Source organism: Dermacentor silvarum, chromosome 7, assembly GCF_013339745.2.
Source record: "Dermacentor silvarum isolate Dsil-2018 chromosome 7, BIME_Dsil_1.4, whole genome shotgun sequence".
Taxonomy (NCBI): Eukaryota; Metazoa; Arthropoda; class Arachnida; order Ixodida; family Ixodidae; genus Dermacentor; species Dermacentor silvarum.
Window position 1 is genome coordinate 5645968 of NC_051160.1, and position 20830 is coordinate 5666797.

Below are 20830 nucleotides of genomic sequence, written 5' to 3' on the forward strand. Positions count from 1 at the left end.
CAATAACCCTGATTTTCAGAAATCAGGGTTATTGCTTCTGTGCAACTTACTAAGTGGGCAAAACAAAAAAGACCGTCTGTTGCAAAGCTTATGCCAACCTTGCGCACGTTGAGCGTGTCATGCACCAAGTGATTGACCAGCATTTGAACAGCTGGAGCGGGCAGAGGAATGTCGTTCCTGATGAGCAGCTTCACCATCACCAGGGCCATGTGGTAGTGGCGCCAGTGGCTGCAAATGTAACACTGTCATTGCACAATCCCCATGATACTTATTATGCACTGCAACTATTAGCACCAGTACGTGTAGTACCGATTTTACTACTAGCAATATTAGTAGTAGTAGTAGTAGTAGTAGTAGTAGTAGTAGTAGTAGTAGTAGTAGTAGTAGGCTAAGCAGTGCTACTACTAGTACCAGTACTAGTATCGCTACTAATACCAGTAGTGGTGGTATTGCAATAGCCGTGCTACAGTACCACTGCCAGAACTAGAAGTACTACTTGTACTATTACAAGTAGCAGTGCTAGAGTATCACTTGCAGTACTAGTAGTGCCGCTAGTACTAGTAGCAGTGCTAGTACTAGTACTTATTAGCACTTACAAGCCCTACTGCTTGCAATTAATGCAAAACTGCAAATCTTTTTGGCAATAAACTAACAAAAGTGCGACTGCCAAGAAGTTAACAAGTACATATGCTTTTTTCGTAAGTGTATATATGTTCTTTCTGAACTATATATACAGTCTACGTCCGTTACAACGAATCCGCATACAACTTATTTTCGGATATAACAGACTATTCTTCTCACTTAGTTAAGTCTGCCTTTATTATCAATGCAACCAATTCCACTTTTAACAGACCTGGCTATAATGTACTATCAGCTGCAACAGACAAATTTTCGGGCAAATTTTGTCTACATAGTGTAAATACAATGTGCTTTGCGGTAGCGACACGTGTGTGCAGCAATACACTGCATGCAACGATTTCCGGCTGCTTTGAAATGTGCGGAAATGCACTTTTTCTTAAGCAATGAATACACTAGCGGCAAGCTCCCCGGAACAGCTTGCCATGCAACATCCCGCCAGCAGAGAGTTTTTCGTGCCGACCATGCAAGTGGACCACCGCTGCCTGCCACTGTCGACTCAGTGTCGAGAAAGCGCCAAGGGTATCGCTAGGCTTAACCAGCTTCAAAGCAAAGCCGTAGTGTACGGCGCTTCAAACAACTGCTGACTATCGCAATATGCACCATTTTGAGAAAGCTTTATTTCTCATTATCTTAAGTTGCACAAAAACAAAGGTATGCTGCAATTCACGGCGTCCAGACTGCGAGGCATGTGATACGGTCGAGCCGTCTTGCATGCAGTGCAGCGGCAGCCAGACTGGGGCTTCGAATTGAACTTGCCTCATACCGCGGCTCTTGTTCACGCTACAGGTTTGACAGTAGTCGTCAAAATAAGGCATCAGTTTATACTACCAGCCAGTGTTTTGCGTGAAGAACAAACTATAGCTGTCATTTTCGCCAATGGCAGCAACAACGCGATCGGGCTAGGCAGATGGCATGGCAGCGCTGGCCGGCTGGCTTCCCGCCGTTGTGCTGGCTGTTAATCTCGCCATTATGCAGGTTTATATATGCTCTAATGTGGGAAAACTGTCATTTTTCAGCAACCAGCATCCGGAAAATGGCAGACAGGAAGACGCTGTGCAGCATGGCTGTAAGATTACCCCATAAACCAGTCTATATATAGTTATTTATTTTAATGTTAATGTTTTTATTTTTCTTGTGATTGCGAACTTCCACCATTTCACAACACACTGCAACCCTAATTTTGGAGAGAACGAAGTTCGGATGTAATGGACATTTTTCGCTGGATTATCACTGTCTGTTGTAACGAGCATTGACTGTATATAAGTATAAGGCAAGATTTTAAATTAAAAATTGTTACTCGTATCCAGTTGTTATAATAAAACCAATGCTAGCCATTGTGGCTAGAGTTCCTTACTCACGTACCAGCTGAAAGAAATGTACATATATAAATTGTTGTAAATGAAAAAAAAAAAAACAATGCATAGTTAGTTATATACACTAGAAAAAACAACAGTATGTTCTCATTGTTCATTTAGGTAAATTTGAAATAGTGCTGCCCGACTATCTAGAACTAAAAATTAAATTCTGGTTTTACGTGCCAAAACCACAATACGATTATGAGGCAAGCCATACTGGGGGACTCTGGATTAATTTTGACCACCTAGGGTTCGTTAACATGCACTCAATGCACGGTACATGAGTGTTTTTGCATTTTGCCTCCATCGAAATGCAGCCACTGCGGCTGGGATTTGCCATCATGGCAGGTACTGCTTAGAATGCTACTTTTGTTCTCTACTCCGCTGCCTTGAACAGTTACATTTATTTCTGATGCTTATTGCAACAGACGGTTCTTGCACAGTTTTGCGAAAACCACATTAAAGTGACCATCACATTCATAGCTAACAGGTAACCCATTTGCAAAGAGAAGTTTGTCGTGATAGTTTACTTTGTCCTGAAAAACAATTCTGTGGAATTCCTCGTGTCCCATGACGCACGTTGCAATGCGATGCACGGAACGGAGAGGAGGGGAAGCCTTCCCATCATGGGTGGGCAGTGCACAGGAATTGAAAGCGTTATCAGCACCAAGAGAACGTAAATAAATTGTTTGCCACTGCCTTCTCACTCAATGGTCAGAAGGCAAAGTAACATCATCGAAAATTAACAACAGCACAACTTCACGAAATACTACATCAATGCCCGATTTTGACTCATATTGCATCACCATTATTTTTGTGCTTTCCTTGGCTTCATTCGGTTGTTCCTAATTGAAAAGTGTCACAAGATGTCACTAGCAGCACTACTGTTCCCATGCATATGTCAATGCTATGCATTCCGGCATATGTCAATGCTGGAATATGTCTTCGCTACGCTATATCTCTTAAGCAGACAAAAAAAAAAAAAAGAAGCATGAGTGGATACTCACAGGCTACCACTCTCCACCTGAGTAACCAGCTTGCAGACGAGGTTTTGATACTCCCTGTGAAATGAGCAAATAATTAATAGTTTAACAAACTTAACAATATTTAAACAAGTCAATTAGCCCAAGGGTACATGTTTAACCAATTGAAGCCCAGGAAAAGTCTACCAGCCAGATGTTATTGATTTTTGGTACCCAATGGGCTTTTCACACTGTAAATACATTGTGAAAGGGCTTTATTATTCCAAACATTAGAATGGTGTACTTTATAAAGCATGCCGAGCCAAATCTGATGCATGTCCTCAGAGGTGTGCTATATTTTAGAACGTCTTAAAATGAAAAGGCTTACATTGAATGGTCAAATTAAACTTCATACAGGCCCGCTTAACCTCCTAATGGAAAAATTAGCATTTTAGCAGCACTTATTACTTTACAGAGAAGTGTTTTTACTACTCAAGTGTGTCACATGTGACTTCTACAGGTATGGGGAAGGGCTACGGTGCTGCTTTCCAAGACGCATGCAGAGAGAGCTATTATAATAAGTGATACAGATATGACATTTTACGATGGCTGCAAGCATACCAGACAAAAGCATTCAGCATTTGGTTCACTGGCAGTTGAAACATAAAATATAATGGTAACTTCTCCTGCGAAGACAGCCGATTTCTTGCACTGTAATCCTGTTGCATGATTTGTTCAGCGACTCTTGTTAAAATTATCTGACCTATTATGAAATGAGGACCACCTCTGCTTCCCGAATGCAAGTTACCCTATTTTTGTTGCATAGCTCATCTCGCTTCACAGAGGAATATACATTGTCCTTATCCTTTTCTGTTTCCCATCACCTATTGTGCAATTTTAATGAAATTGTGCTCAAATAATCTGTTTTTATATAAAATGTTCCAAAAATATCTTAAATTGTTTCTTACCTATTTAAATTTACAGCAACATTGTTTGCTATTTCATTGATTGTGAAGGCATGACATTGTTGGTGGCAAGAAAGGGGCCAGGAGGAATAGTAACAATGTTCATGTGATCCTTATTCTCTCCTTATACCTGCAACTGTCTTTGAAGGTTTTTTAGGCAGCAAAAAAATATTTTGCCTAAAAACAGGTAAAAAGCATTGCATGTGCTTTGAGAACAAGTAAACCCTGCTTGCATACACATAGGTACAGTGTAGTTTATAAAGTACACCTACATTCATTTTCTTGCGCTGCTATGAAGATTTATTGTTAGGTGCATAGAATGTCATGCATTCATTATTTAAAACATTCTTTTTTAAAGCTTACATACAAAAAACAGCTTGAGAAATCAATACTGAGCATGACAAAAAATAAACAAGGTGCGCACACAGCAATGCCTGCTACGTTCAGCACTTCTCTAAGTTTGGAGACAAACAGATCAAAGACATCATGCAGCTAACAAAAAACTACAATGTGGTCGCCTTGGCAAGACCTTTCTTAGCAAAATGGCATATTAGGGAAAACGGTATGTTTCTTCTTTAACTATTTACAAATGAACATGGCGCTGTACTTTCAAAAGTACACTGGGCACTAATGGGTTAGGCCTCCAAAGATAACTGGTCTGAAAATCGTAAGTATGTTCAAGTGCTAATTTGTTGACTTTAACAGCTGATTAACAATAAATAAGTTTGGTAGCAAAATATTACAGGTATATTTAACCTAGTTATATTACTTGCAACAGTTCTAGGTGACTGGAAAAGCATAATTTAGAAGTAGGGTATACTGAGCTAGTTGGTAAGGGTTTTTGAGAATTCTGCAGGCCAACGAAGATGAAGAAGGGCACATGTTGACATAAGTGATATGCCAATGTGTCCCTTTGTTCCCTCTGTCTGTTAGCGACGCTGAGTTTACTCCTGAAACGTAATTAGCTGCAGGTTAACATCCCCCAAATACAGGGTGACCCAGATGGATTCTCACTACATCTAAGAAAAAAATGTATTTCAATCTGGTAAGTTCAATCTGGTAAGTAAAATTAAAAGAAAACAAAATTTTCTTGATGCACAGGGATACAATACAGATTTCAATTGGAAAATATTACGACACTGCAAACCACTTGCGATTATGAGAAACATTTCTTCTTCTTTCTGGGGTTTTACAGTGCCAAAACCAGTTCTGATTATGAGGCACACCGTAGTGGAAGGCTCCGGATTAATTTTGACCACCTGGGGTTCTTTAACATGCACTACAACGCAAGCACATGGGCGTTTTTGCATTTCGCCTCCATCGAAATGCGGCCGCCGGGGCCGGGATTCGATCCCGCGACCTCGTGCTCAGCAGCGCAACGCCTTAGCTGACTGAGCCACCCCGGCGGGTGATTATGAGAAAGAGCACAGTTTTCCCTCTTAATGCACTGAACCTCTTGTGGCAATTACTTTTTTGCACGGTTGTTGCATTGCTCCTCAGCTTCCACAGCTGCAGACATTTCCTCAGCAGATGCAGCGAGTGCGAGTTGCTGTGCACGTTCCACACAGGATGCCGGCACCTGAAGGAACGAAGGGCATGCATTGGACAAAGTCAGTGCTGAGAAAACCAAAGTGTGATAAAGTCAGAATAACTGCAGCTGTCTCCAACCTGTTTGATGACCTTCCTGTTGTTTCTCATTTACTATGTGCTCAATTGACCTGATGCCCATTTGAGCACAGTGTCATGCATAAAATGATGAAATGTACTTGTGTATACAATAGAACCCCACTGATACGCTTTTCATGAGACCGTTAAAAAAAAAAAAAAAAAAAACGTAAGAGCCAGGAAATGCAAGAGCAGAGAAACAGGAAAAATGGAGAAATGGGAGTAGTGTTGAACTGCACACAATATCATTTTAATTCTTATGTGTGAAAAAGAGTCGCAGTTTTGCCCGAAAGCCGAAGCATCGATTGCGATAGCAATTAGTAGACAGCGATACAAAGTAAGGATAGTAGTTTTATCGTCCGTATAAACTAGTAAACATTAACTATATTAACAAGCATGGTGTCAGTGCCCACAGGCAAACATGAACACATCACACTCGATGAGCGCGGCCGCACACACGCTGTCAAACGCTGGCGTGAGGAAACGCCGCAGCAGAAGGTACCGAAGTGACCTTCGTGCTGTTGTCTATAGCTTCAACGCAAACTGAGCGCCGAGAACACACAGCACGCACAAAGCTACGAGCAGCCGACGCACCACGTGCTGCCACGTAGTACGCAGTTGATGCTAGGGTACATTACAACACCACCCACTATCCCTCCCCCCTCGCTGGTGTCCTGAGCGCAACGGAAGAAGGCGCGATTCCTCCCTGATTTTCTTTCTTACGCGCGCGAGATTTAGACGCGGTTCTCAGCTCCCCTCGCACGCTTTCATTCATACATACAGCATAAAGCGCGTGGCGATGGCGTTATCGCCCTTGGACTTTATACGGAACATCTATGAGCCAAAACCAATTTTAGGGCCACAACGCGTCATAGACACCATCTTTAGATAGCAAATACGGATCTCAAGGGCCATACTTTTGCTGGCGGAAACTGAAAATACATCACAGTTGTCGCCCCCGGTACTTTGGGCGGCCAATGCCATCGTCAAGCCACCAAGCCAAGCAACATGAAAAGTCAAAATGGCCGCTCGGGACGGTGCGAGGTGGCAGTTTGCAACGTATGATGCAGGGAACGGTCCCACAGTTGCGATGCAACAGCGGGGTTACCAATGCATTGGGTTCTATGAGAGCTTTGCCGGGACTGGCCGAAAATGACGCAACAGCCGGGAAAACGCAGCACCCGGGAACGTAACAGCGGGGTTCTACTGAACCAAACAGGCACTACAATAACTTTAAATTTTACGCTGTTTAGTATTGAGAAAACAGTACAGTCGAACTGCAATGTAACCAACATGGCTATAACAGATTATTAGATGAAAGGAAGTACATATAAAATGCTTCCCATCGATATCAACATGTAACAAATATGTTTATAACGAATGTCAGATATAATGAAGGTATCTCCCTGTCGGATGCAACTTTGTTATAACGAGGTTCACCTGTATTGAATATTCGATTCAGTACTTGGTAATATTGCTTGAATATTTAAATTCAATTCAATTAAAAATTTGCACTATTATAAATATTATATACCGTAAAAACCGGAATATAGGTCGAACTTTTTTTCAAAAAACCATTGCGAAAAGTCGACCCTCGTCTTATATACCAGACTTGGCGGAAAAACTACGGAAGCCTTGCAACAATGGCAGAGGAAGTAAACAGCGACCTTCACCATCGCATTCAGGCTGCCTTTTCACATTTTGTTTCAAAATGAGCGGAAGCCGACAGCAATTCACTGTCGCCTTCAAGAAAAAGGCGAGCAGAAGCCCACGGCAACCCACCAGGTTGCCGTGGGCTTCATATCGTGCGACCATCGACCCGTGTGTTTGTCAGCACCTTATCATCACGGCACAGAGCAGCATTTAAATAAATACTGTCACCATTGTGCAACCGGCTGAGTCGCATTTGTTTAAAGGTAAGGGTGTCTTTCGGTACTTTTGCCATTGAAAAAGATTTTTTTTCATTTTTAGAATTGGTTAGTTGGGGGGTCGACCTATATTCCGGTTCGACCTATAGTCCATTTTTTACGGTAATTAAATTCTGGGGCTTCATGTGCAAAAACCACAATCTGATTATTAAGCACACTGTAGTAGTAGACACCAAATTAATTTTGACCCACTCATGTACCATGCACCAACTGCATTGTTTTTGTATTTAACCCCCTTTGGAATGCACCCACCACGGTTGGGAAAAAACTCATGCCCTCATGCTCAGCAGCAATGCACCATAGCTACTGAGCTACCATGGCTCGTTGTTCGCTATTTGACCACCCCTAGTTTATGGACAAGCTAGATGTCTCCAATTTTGGACAGAGTGGTGCTTCTCTGACCAATTATCATTCCCTTTCTCTTTTTGCGGGAGGGGGGAACAGCACCAAGACTCAACCTGAACGATAGAAAATGACACGAGTCTTGACAAACAACTGATCACTTATTTTGAAAACTTAGAATGAGGGTGAAGACAGGAAGTAGCACACAACAACAAGAGTATAATTACTAGGGGTGTGCCAAATATGTGACAATGTTGTACCTTAAGCGCAAGCTGGATGGTCTCAAGGTGCTTCTGCAGCGTCTCGAGGATGTGCTCCAGGAGCCAGATGATGGATGGCTTCTCAGAGTGCCGTGCCCCAACCAGTGCAGGCCACAGGGATCCCAGGAACGGCCAGTCACACAGGACGAGCATAGTCCGCTGCTTCTTTCCGAGCAGAGTGTACAGGGCACCCTTGAATTGTTCGTGCGTCACTTCGGCCTGCTCTGGTGTCAGCAGCTGCATCAGTCCTTGCAGGAGGAGAGAGTGCGACCCCGGGTAACTGTGCACGCAGTTGCCCAGCACCTCCTGTGCTTGAATTCGCACCTGCACCGAATGTCGCAGCACACGTTGTACAAAAACCAAACTCAGCATTTCATGCAGACAACTTACCTCACTGTAGTGGCTGGTGGCGAGGCGCGACAGGTCGAACATTAGGTCTCGGTGTAGCTCTGTGAAATAGCTTAGGTGACGGCTCAGAACACGCATCTGCATGGAAAAAAAAAAAAAAAAACAGGGCATCATGATGAAGGCAGAGTGGAACACATTTCATCACTTAATTTACCGACTGAGTCAGCCCAGTAATGGGTTGGTGTTAGAGAGGAACAATTGAACAGGTGATAAGATATGTGTAGCACTAAGTGGACAAAAATGAAAAAGAAAGAAAATAACATAATGCCTGAAATGGTCATCAAATGTTATACTACAACACCTGAAAGTACATAAAGAACGGCTACATGACACCACGATTCAAAAACACTGACCAAACATGTTACAATCTCACAAGAAAAACTGCATCTGTTATTACCCCCCCCCCCCCCCATATGATTATAATAAAACAAACCCAAACCTGCTGCCCTTGCTTACAGTCTATGGCATTTTATTGCTCAGCACATGCTTAGTAACTTGACGTAGGTAGGATACAAACCCATGCCTACACATTACGCGAGTGAGGCTCTTACCAATTGAAGCACCGCAGTGCCATTTTCCCATCCACTTTCTTGGACACTAGATATAACCCTGGGAGTGTTAGCCAGCGGCACAACTCACGGCCATGACAGCGGATGTAGAACACCCTTTCTACCGCAGGCGTCGCATAGCATGTGAGCTCAGAGTACAAGCATTTATCAGAAAACATTTAGAGCGCATTATTTTGTTATCCTCTCAAAGCCACTAGCTCCGGCACAGCAGTGAAAACATGTCTGTAGAAGCAGTAGATGATTACAGAAGTTACGGCTGTTCTGAAGTAATTGAAGCAGCAGTCTGTCATGGCCAGTCCTCATGACCCATTCACGTGATCCATGTTCCGACTGCCTGTGCCAAGTTAAAGAGACCATGACCTCGTCAAGCCATTTTCTATCTTTTACACTTTTATGGCCTTCAACATGGGTACCCTTCGAATTGTGATGTTGAAATAAAGTAAATATGACGACTGATGAACTCACCTCTTGTTGCAGCTGTGCCCTGTCCACTAGAAGAGCTCGGATGTGTTGTTTGTGCTTGGCCAGCTGCAATGAGAAAGATGGCGAGACAGTGACACTTTGTATGCCCTAGTTCTGTAATAAGCCAAGGTGACAAATTGGTGTTTATAAATTTATATTTACAGTATAGACCACTTATAACATAACCGCTTATAGTACAGGACCGGATATAATACGGTCTTTTTAGACTCCCGTTAATTTTTCCATAGTACTCTATGTTTACGCGTATCACTTATAGTGCAGTTGCGGGACACGAAATACTGGTTACAGTGTAGCTGCCTGGAAGTTCGGCAGTCAACCTAGACGGCAAACGCTCCCCTCAAGCCACAAATACCATATTTACTCGACTCTTAACGCGCAGTTTTTTTCCGATAAAACAGGTAAAAAAATTGCGTGCGCGTTAGAACCGAGTACATCCCTAAATCTGTGTCACCATGTAGCCATCAGCATTTCAAAATGGCCCCCTCGCACGTGCATCGAGCCTAGCTACCGTAGCTTCCTCCATGTGCTGCAGTACACGTGCTTAGGCAATAGTCTACCGTCTGTCTTAACATTCTCTGCATCTGCTCTATCAGCATGAAGTACCGAGTTCATCATGATGCCGCATTTAAAAGGAAAGTAATCATGTGTGTGGAGACGGACGGAAATCGGGTCGCATCACGGGCGTTCGAAGAATCCGAAACTTGTGTTCGGGACGGGTGCAAACAGAACGAGAGGATTTTCGCCAGCAAAGCAATGCGGAACGGTTTCAGTGGACCGAAGCAGGACGTAATCTGCGACGATCCACTTCGGCGATACGATCGCCTTGGCCCTATCTTGAAAGCAATCTGCAATGGGGAAAGTCCGCCGCGTGTCAGTGTTTTCGCCGCTTATAGGTCGCATTGAAGCGAGAGGCATGATAGCATGAAGGTCAATTCACTCACTGCACTTCGTCACTCGAGCGCTTTGACAGTTCGTTTCCGCGGTCATCGAGCGAGATGTGTTCATGTTCGCTCGTGCGCGCATGACACCGTGCTTCTTAATTTATTTAGTAAGTGAATACCGAACTTAGAGCACGGCGACAGCGACGGCAGAAATGCGCCTGGAGTGTCCATCATCGCAATAAAATAGTTGTTTTGGTTATAGTATAGTGCGGATATTCGAGACTCCGGCGACTTATGTTATAAGCGGTCTGCACTGTATATTAACATGACTTTGATACTATGTTTCTTCTTTCTGAGACTCACCACTTTCTACCGACAACCTCCATTCATGGTTTGAAAACAGGCAAGCACGAAAAGCTTGAGCACAAGATGATCAAAATGCACAAGAACACAGACACTAAGTGACAGCTGAAAGCCCGCACTGTGGAGAAACAGACCAAAAACTATCTGCACATGCTCTGGGGAAGGCAGTGCCAGCCTATCAACCATGCCCACACATGTTCACTCTCGACAGGTTCAAACATGACAATTCCTCTCTACAAATGTTAATAAAAGGCTGACTTAAACATGTGCTACTCAAATCGGACATGGCAAGCCTTAACTATCAAATACACTTCGTACCTGTGTCCAAATAGAACTTTACTACCTTCTAAATTGGGAGTACAGTTACATTTGCAACATTGTGACAAAAGACAAGGTGGTTTTCCGCCCGTCTCGCACGTTACCACAAGCTACACTTTACAAATATCGCAAACATACCCTGTTCTCCAAGCCTTTCTTGACGATGTTGAACCCCTTCCACCGAGTATCGAAGTCATCCTTGGGGATTCCCCAGAAGAACATGAGTTCATGGTAGATCTATGATGAGAGAGAAGGTGTTGCAGTTGAAATGCACAGTGTGTGATGCTTGGTTAGGTCTTACCTTGATGATCAGGCAAAGAGACTTGATGTCATCTTCGTGAGTCTTCAGGGTATGGTCTGCAAAGCCAACAGTCCATGAGCGCTAGCAGTAAACCAGACGTAGTACTACGTACCTAAAACTTTTCGCATAATGGTGGCTATGACTTGTCGCACGTTTTCTCCAGATTTGAAGTCCACAGCTGCAAGGTGAAAATAATAATAAAATATTTTGAAAACAAGCACAAGTGATAAGCGTCAGCAGTCAAATGCCAGTGAAACAAAACAGCCTGAGCCCTCAAAAATTGACACCTACCTTACTATGCGGCAATCTCTTTTAACACACAGCGCCAAAAACCTTGTTTGAATGAAGTTGCATCTAATGCGAAAGTAGCTTCATTATATCTTATGATTGTAAATGTGACTATAACAAGTGGCTATCTTCGAATTTCTAACTGAAAATATTTTTGGGGATACCAATTTTTTTTAATTATTACTTTACAACAATAATCCATTTAACTACAGTATAGACCACTTATAACATAACCGTTTATAGTGCAGAACTGGCTACAACGCGGCCTTTTCCGACTCCCGTTTACCCTCCCATAGAACTCCATGTATACAGATACTGCTTACAGTGCAGCCGCGTGAGACGAAATACCGGTTATAATGCGGCTTCCGCGGGAAAATCTCGCCGACAAGGGTGGCAGCAAGCATGCTTCTCAACAAGGTGTGTGCTCCCGGCCGGCGTATGCATTATTCAATGCAATCAAACTCTCGTTAATTCGGGCTTATTTGGCCGTACATCGGTTAATTTGAACTATTTTCGGAGCTTGGTGAGCGAGGAGGGCCGCAAATGTGCGACGCAAAAGAACAAGAATGGCACTATAGCGTCCAACCGACATGAAGCGGCGGAGTCCGCATCGCCACAGCCATCAGTTGAAATCGTACGTGAATGACAGCAGCGCTGGAACGCTTCGAGCCTATTTGTGTCTTTAAAGCCTGTAATCTTGCGTTTAACGCCATGCATAACACCGCGTTGGCCGCGGGCTTTCGTAACTGCGTAGTCTTCATCCACTATCGCGTCGATAGCGGCCGCGGTTTTCTCCGCAGCGGTTGCGGCGAACAGTAGTTTCATTCTTACTCGGTACACGCGTCAACCGCGTGCCTAAAAAAACTGCGTAGTCGCCATCGATTATCGCATAGATAGCGACCGCAGTTTCGACTGCAGTTGCTGCAGCGAATGGTAGTTAAGTCGTCCAGACTCAGTGCGTGCGTCGGGCGCATGCCTTCAGCACCGCAAAGTCGCCGTTCATAATCGTGCCGATAGCGGTCAGGGTTTGTTCCCCAGCAGTTGCGGGAAACAGTTGTGTTGTTTTGGCTCGGTGCAAAGCTGTCGAGCTTGAAGAGCACTGGCTACATCGCGATTAGGTTTTCGCCAGATTACTGGCAAAAACGTAATCGCGATGTGCGCGCGATAGTACAAAGCGCATCTACATGCTTGGTCTACATGTTTGCATACATGCAGCGCTTGAAAATCGTTGTTTTGGTTATAGTGCGGCACCGCTTATAGTGCAGATATTCGCGACTCCGGCGACTTTCGTTATAAGCGGTCTACACTGCACATGGCAGAGCAACAAAACTGTAGTCAACAGTCAAAATAATACCACAATACATCTATACAAGATTATGATTACACTCAATCGATATAGCAATTGCAAAACCGAACATTCACATAAACAGGTTTACAGGTTATCACAAAATCTATAATTTGTGATATAAAAGTCTATAAAAGTTGAATGCAGGAAACATTCAAGAAGTAGCTTGTGAACTATTTACACAAACAAAAAAGCTTCAGGTTATTCAGGGTACACACCATTACATATTGGCACATTGTCATAAAATGCAATACAGTTAACGACCGATTTTCCGGACTGCCCGATAATTCGGACGCCTCCGCAAAACCGCCACGTACCCCCCATAAAAACGTCTGAAATTTCAGACGCAAAAAACCTTTGCCGTCCAAATTTCCCGACTTCTTGCCATGACTGCAGGTTCAAAATGGCATTAATCGAAGCCACCACTGCCGTCATTTTGGTTATCTCGCCTCCTTGAACCGGTGCTCTCGCACGCTGATCCACTGGCAGCTGTAGCCACCACTGCGGCAATGCTAGGCCTAGCTACTTCGACGTTCACTACCAAGCTTCTTTCTGTTCGGTGCCATGTTTTTCATTGAAACAATACGTCGCTGTTAGCAATGGCGCCGACTCCGCTTTGTAATCCTCACCAATGTCTTGGAAACTCGGAATGCCGGTTCCCGAAAGTGAGCTTCGACTCAACACAGCAGTGTTACGCAGTGAAGCATATGCAAAGTATTGCGGCGAAGCATATCAAGAGTGGGAAAGGGCAAATGTCACGGGGCATGGTATGAATTCCTTAATTATACACGCGTGCACTCGCCGCCTCCTAGCACAGTACGAGCTTTGATACGCCTAATAAGTGTACTGGCAGGCCTTCATAGCTATTTCAGACATGCCTGTGGCAACTTGAGCCCTTGGGGGCAGTAAAAGGCATGCATTCGTTTTTTCGAACTGCCCGATTTTTTGGTCGTTTTCGCGGCCCCTAGGGAGTCCAAAAAATCGGACGCTGACTGTACCTGACTGCCTATGTGTCCAATTTTTGCTCACAAAAATTCCACTGATTTAATAAAAAAATTAACTAAACCTGTTTAGTAAATCGACAATTATCTCCTTCGCCAGTTAAAAGCAGTTGCTCTACACCATCCAACTCTACAATGTACAATGACTGGCCAAAACAAGGACTCAACAAGAATGACTCAAGACTTGCCCTGTATTCCTAGGAAGACCTTGTACTCAAAGTGGGCAGGAACTTTTGAGGCAAGCCTGCAAGGAGGAAAGAAGGCAGACAAATATTGAATGATCAGCATAAAATTAGCATTACTTAGCATTAGCAAACCAATAGAATGTATGTACACGTGCGTGCACGTGCACGCACACACACACACACACACCTGCATGCACACAAAAATAAATAAAAATGAGACAAGAATGATAATGCACACAACAATAAAAATGTGGTATTAATTTTAAAATTACATTTATTGACAGGTGAACTGTATGTGCCTTGCAGTGAAAACATCAAGGAACCAAAACCAAAGCAGCTGTAAGAAAAGCCAGCTCACTCACTATTTGAAACCCATGTTTGAAGAGACATGTTATTTTTGCAATTGTGAAAGTACTGGCTTACTGACACTCCCATCATTACTACAGTTGAACCCACTTATAACAATATTCAAAGTGCAAAGAAAATCCCACTATTATAACAGAAAGTTGTTATAAACAGGTTGCACCAGGTTTCCCTTCCATCCTTCTGACGTTGTCGGTGCACAAATCCGGCGATAAGTAGGCTGATGTGACGAAGGCGTGCAGTGTGGGGTGTGAGGCACAAAGGCGGGTGTGGCGAAGGCATGGGGCACGGAGGTGAGTGCAGCATGTCGCATTGCCCCCCCCCCCCCCCCCCTCAGAAATTATGCTTTTTTTATTTATTTTGGCACACACACCTTACCTTGTAGCCAGATTCAACTGCTACAGTCGAACCCACTTATAACTATATTCAAGTGAAAATAAAATTTTAAAAAGTCCCATTGTTATAACTGATAACTGTTATAACCAGGTCGCATGAAAGAAAGCTGAGGGGACAAACGTCCAAACGTTTTAACTGGACATGAAAAAGTGCAGTCAAACCCACTAATAGCGCTACCAGTTTTAACAATACTCGGACATAAGAATGGGAAGCCCTGGCACTGTGAACTTTCATGTGTGTTCTATGGTAAAATAAACCACTAACTACAATGTTCCCATGCCGCATTATTGGCTATAAGAAATAAATCTAGCTACTGAGTGGCTGTGCCAAAAAGAAAAGAAGTGCAAAATCCAGGGGGAAAAAAAATGAAGAAAAGAAGAAACAAAGAGAAATGAAAAACAGCTGCCGCACTTGCCTGTGTGCCTTCACTACTCTTGCCTTTGTGGTGCACACCCTGCATGGCAGGCCTTCATTGTGTCGCCCTATGCATCGCACCACACACTGTCGGCTTCGCATGCCCCTCTCCTGTCTTTCCTTCCACACCTACGATACACGAGTCAGCTGTGCTGATGTCGGAGCGGCGTAAGGGAGATGGGAGAGGTGCACGAGGCTGGGTGATATGACGAAGGCGTGCCGTGTGGGATGCGCAGCAGATGCGGCGGCTTGTATTTTTTTTCACACAAGAGATTCACTTCCTTTTTGCTTTCGGCGAGCACACTCAGTAGCCAGATTTAATTTGTAACCGATAACGCGGCACGGGAGCATTGTAGTAAGTGGTTTATTTTGCCAAAGAACACATACAAAAGTTGACAGTGCACCGGACGCTCATTGTTATATCTGATATATTGTTGAAACCAGTAGCATTGTAAGTGGGTTTGACTGGATCAGTTACTGCTGGTGACAAGTTTTGTGCAAGTAGTGGCTACTTAAGGGCTGCCACCTGGTCGGTTTTCCACTAGCACAGCCTGTCCTTGTTTTGTGGAGCTAGTTGTCAGTAAAACCCACACATTGACATGCAATTTGTCGGTCTTCTTCTCCCTAAGTTGACACAATATAAGCTGCATCGCAAAAGCTCTCTCAGGTGTTCATGCATACCAGACAGCTGAATTGTCGCAAGCACTTTCATTCTTAATTCCTAAAACTTTTCACTGTCGCGTTGCGAGACCAAGCCATCCATCCTAGGATTACATTTCCGAGATGTCTCCTGTAAGTTTAAGTGCATTCTATGCTTCACTTGATGCATGATTTGCACATGAGCACATGAGCGAAATGTATGCTCAATATTTGTTCTCTTACCCCCTATACAAACTGGGACTACATGAACGAGTGTATAAATTTTTTATAAAGCCTTCCAATAAATTTCAGTCCAGCAAAGTTTGTATTCAGTGCATCATCACTTTATATTGTTCTTGTATGCGTTTTTGCTTATAATACTCCTTTATAAAAACACTATGCTTTGTTCTCATAATGAGTATATGTAAAAATAAACAAAAAAATATGGGCTAGAAGAGCTCTGACAAGTCCTCACTGTAAAAAAGTTGGTGCCTCAGCTGAAGGTTTCCCCTCAGAACCTCAAAAAGTTCGTACTCACTAACTCACTCATCGCGAGGCCTAAAGCTGAACTAGGGCTGAAGTTAGTTAGGCCAGAGGCTTAACCTAAGCAAATTCATGTGCCAACAATTGCACAACCTAATCAACCTCAGAGCCAACCAAGTCAAGCACTGGCTTGACTAAACACACACATACACACACATAAAGGAAATCAAAGCTCACAGGTTGATGGGCTCCCCAGGCCAAAGAGGTAGCACAAGGCCCGCTCCCAGAATACAATCCAGGACCAGGTTGAGGCTGCGCTGTACCTCTTCCCTGGAAAAGCATATCATCAATTGAGAGTCTTCAACTGAAAGGAAGTCACATGTGACTCGGGCACGCTTTTATTCAAGCCAAGAGCACACAAATACACAGGTTGTCACTAGTTACACAAATATAGCCACTGAATATCAGAAATAGGATCAATAGACTGACTTCAAGATGAATTTCACTACCCCACTGCTGGGGCACTTCGGTTTGCGGTACCACTCCTGCGAATGACCTAGATAGGCATTGGAGTTTGGAATGGGTAAACATTCACTCGATATCCCTGCTTGGCAGGTTCACCTTGCTCTATTCCTTAGCATGTCTCCGTAGACGAATCTTTCCTTGTAATTGTTTTTATAAAAGGAGCAATAAATCTGTCACTTTCGACTGCTGCGAGAGCAGTCGAAAGTGACCAGTCAAATGTACCATATGACCTCACCTCCTCTTGCCCTGTTGTTAAAAGACCACAAAGGTGCTTCTAGACCAACCTGGTCAGAGTGCGTTCTCCGCGGCTCCAGGCCAGCAATGCCTGCAACTCTGGCTGCAGAAACGTTTCAAGCAGGTCTTGCACGCACGCCAGCTCTTCAGTGGTTGGCACATGCCACTTGATGTCCAGATGATCTAGGTCTCCCGCTCGGCCCCACTCCTACAAGCATGTAGAATCCACAATTGAGGACTCTCCAATCTCTGATTTTGATGTCTGATGTAGGCATTAGATAACATGCTTTATCGCTTTTCATCATAACAGAACTGCAAAACTAAGTTATGTTAACAAGGTTCAAGCTTAAAAGCCAACTGCAACAAAATTTCACTTTGGCTAAACTAGTTATAAATGAGTAGTCTATACCCCTGAAGCAATCTTGGCAAAACTGCAGGGCTGGTAATTGCATATTTCTTGATAGCAGCCTTTAACTCTTAATGATGGCACATATAAATGCGCCCCAAAATTGTTTATTTTCTACCTAAATGTGCTAAACACTTCAAGATAAGCATAATCAATGAAAAGAAAAAATATTTCGCAGAAACATTTTCAGCAATAGGGGGAAAACACGAGGCAGAAAACTGGAAGTGGGTTTCCCTCCATGCCACCTAGGCTTTGTTTGCAATTTGTACACATAGCTCTCATCATATGTGAACCATGGGTGTACATTTCATTTGCTCGAAAATGATCTGCGCCATGGACAAAGTATGCCACGCAGAATGCCGTTAGGTGTGCATGCACTATACTATCAACATTTAGCTTGCATTGAAGCGAGAGACACCATGAAGGTCAATTTGCTCGCTGCTGCTGCCGCGCTTCTGAGCTCCAGAGTTTTGACAGCGAGTTTCCGTGGTCATCGAGCGAGATGTGTTCATGTTTACCTGTGCGCACATGACACTGTGCTTGTTAATTTAGTTAGTAAGCGAATGTTTACTAGTTTATACGGCCGATAAAACCGCCGCAAAAGCAGCGGTAGGTGCATTGACAAAGCGCAAAGCTGTTTCACTTGAGACGAAGTAGCAAACTTTGCAAGACTTAAAGAAGTCAAAGCTTGCGCAGTCAGTGATATTGACGATTTTAAAGACGAACTCACACCCTTCATTGTTTAGTAGCAGAATCACTGACAAGTGGTGTCCGGAAAGCAACACGCACCCTGATAGGCAAGTAGTTTGCAAAGTCGAGGCACCGCTCCCATGGTATTGCCGTCATGCGGTAGTCGAGGGGGAAGACCAAGCTGCAAGCCCGCAGGATGTTTCGGAGCAGGCTGCTGGCCAGAAGGTAGCCTCGTCGTGACGACAGGTGCAGTGTGCGATGCAGCACATCCCGTAGCGAAGGCAGGTGCGGAAGCAGCTCCTGACCATTGCAGCGCACCATCTGCACCAAGTGATCGGACAGGATGGAAAGGTTACAGGTGTGTGCTAGCAGGGGCAGTCTGACATATACTTCACGTTAACCTGCTAATGAGTAATTTCGTCCAAATACCTTGACAAAGGCATAAACAAAGGCAGAGCATCAATGATAGTTTTGTATTATGTCATCACAGGACCAGGCAGGCTGCTCAAGTCTGCTTATGACTGTAGAGGACTGATGTATGACTGCAGAAGCTGTACATGGTGCACATGACTTCTCATGACTGCAGATGACAGTAGAATATTGTGAAAAATTGTACACAATCTGGCAGTGTGGGTAACTTAGTAAGCGCTTATATGACTAAATGTCACTGCACAGGAGTACACACAGGACTAGGGCCGGTATTTTGTAGTGATGCCTTTCCGGTGCTAATGCCTTTTGGCGCTTATCGCGCTTTGTCAGTGGTCAGAGCGACAGTCCGCTCGCGTTATCAATGGGATCAGCCAGCCGTGAGCTGTGGATGATAAGACTAGTATAGAATAAGTCATAAGGCATCGCTACAAAATACCGGCCTAGGATGCTAAACAAGACACGGTGTGAAACTTTGCAGGATATGACACGCACACAGGTTTCTTTTTTTCTTTCTTCTTTCTGAAGCATACGCAAGGACATGTCCTTTCATGTTACCTCAGAAAGCAGCAGCAGGTCAAAGAGAAGCTCATCATCAAGCAGTTCCTCTGTGGCCACTTCTTCAGATCCGGTCAGCGCCAGGACAAGCTTGGTGAAGTGTGGCACAAATGTGGCCAGTGCCAGGTTGGGATTGACCTAAATTATGCACAGAAAAACGCATGAGTAAAGAGTGCTTAATTTTAAACTGGTCTCAAACAATGCATCTATATAGGATAGCAGTGCCCTCTTCAATTCATTATAGCACCCTTTTTAATTCACTCTATAAATACAGCGATTACAAGATGGTCACTTAGTTCACTTTTGTTAAGATCACTTTCATCTCCCATTACCTCGGAGTTGCCACTGCTGTCCCTTTAGAATTATGTTTACAACAATACTGCTTACAAGATAGGTAAAGGGGTCCAAACCACCCCTTGGGCTTGGTGAAAAAAAAAAAAAAAAAGACAGTCCGTGGATAGCATACGCTGCTGTGAACATCTCAGCCAAATTTTGCAGTTCCGCGCTGCACATTGGAGCTCACAAGCGGAGCGCAAAGTCACCTTTTTCTCAAACGCTCTTATCAACAGAGAAGCCTGCACCTCACTGTTTTCTAGACGCTTTATTTTGTAATATAGGAGATTCCCATACGCGGCTGCTATTGGTCAAAAACTGACATCAATCAAGAAGGGTATTAGCATCAGTGTGCGTCTTCCTACTGTTACTGTGAGTATTTATTGACGACGTTTAGTAAACACGGTGAAGTAAGCAAAAATCTGCTTTTGAATTTTGATAAGAATTACGTACATCTGGATGATGCCAACTGCTGTTCACGCTCAGCTGCAGCTGCCCGCATAGAAATTAAACGTTGGCTAATCTACTTATCGGTGTCGCAGCCGTCAGGTCTCGCTAATTTTGACAAGTTTTGAAAAGCCTTGAACTGCGTGAAACTTAAGGTCAGACCACAGGCACGCTTGCCATCACTTGCTCACTCCTGGCCCCTCCTAGTTAGACGACTTGGCCGGCTTCACTTCGTATTGAGCTATTGTTGGCGCTTCAAAATAGCAATTTGGATGTGGCTACTATCAGTTGGTCAAGCTGGTGCAGGATAAAGCCGGTCCACACCACGTAGCATGGCCAGACTGGAGTATATGAGCGCGAGCACACACTCAAGGCCCTGTCGTGCGCAAAGCAAACACTGCGCATATACACTACAGCTGCATGTAGCTGCGGTTTGCTATCTAGCGTAGATACCGCGGCTGCCGCAGGGTGCTGCGGCAAGTTCACTGGCTGGGCTCGCTGGGGACAACCGCCTTTGAATATGTTAGGCGCATCATAGGCTCTGAAATATAACTAGTGGCATCTCCGTGAACATCCAAAATAAAATTTGAACTGTGCACCACGGTGACGTTCAGTAGGCGGAGCATTGGGGGCCGACCCCACTCTCCCGTAGGATTTG

General features: G+C 44.0%; 1 protein-coding gene across 2 annotated transcripts in view; it reads right to left on the reverse strand.

Annotated features, from left to right (window-relative positions):
• The window catches only part of LOC119457476 (proteasome activator complex subunit 4A), a 96700-nt gene that overhangs the window by 35189 nt on the left and 40681 nt on the right, over positions 1-20830 (reverse strand). The window contains exons 15-28 of one of the 2 annotated variants that reach the window (XM_037719055.2): positions 19393-19530; positions 18508-18729; positions 17363-17520; positions 16791-16883; positions 14262-14317; positions 11552-11617; positions 11440-11495; positions 11277-11375; positions 9559-9621; positions 8507-8602; positions 8117-8440; positions 5391-5500; positions 3002-3055; positions 99-228 (exon numbers count right to left, since the gene is read on the reverse strand). In XM_037719055.2, the coding sequence (XP_037574983.1) occupies positions 99-228; positions 3002-3055; positions 5391-5500; positions 8117-8440; positions 8507-8602; positions 9559-9621; positions 11277-11375; positions 11440-11495; positions 11552-11617; positions 14262-14317; positions 16791-16883; positions 17363-17520; positions 18508-18729; positions 19393-19530 (1665 nt within the window). The remainder of the gene's footprint in view (positions 1-98; positions 229-3001; positions 3056-5390; positions 5501-8116; positions 8441-8506; positions 8603-9558; positions 9622-11276; positions 11376-11439; positions 11496-11551; positions 11618-14261; positions 14318-16790; positions 16884-17362; positions 17521-18507; positions 18730-19392; positions 19531-20830) is intronic. The other variant, XM_049670116.1, reaches the window with a different exon arrangement.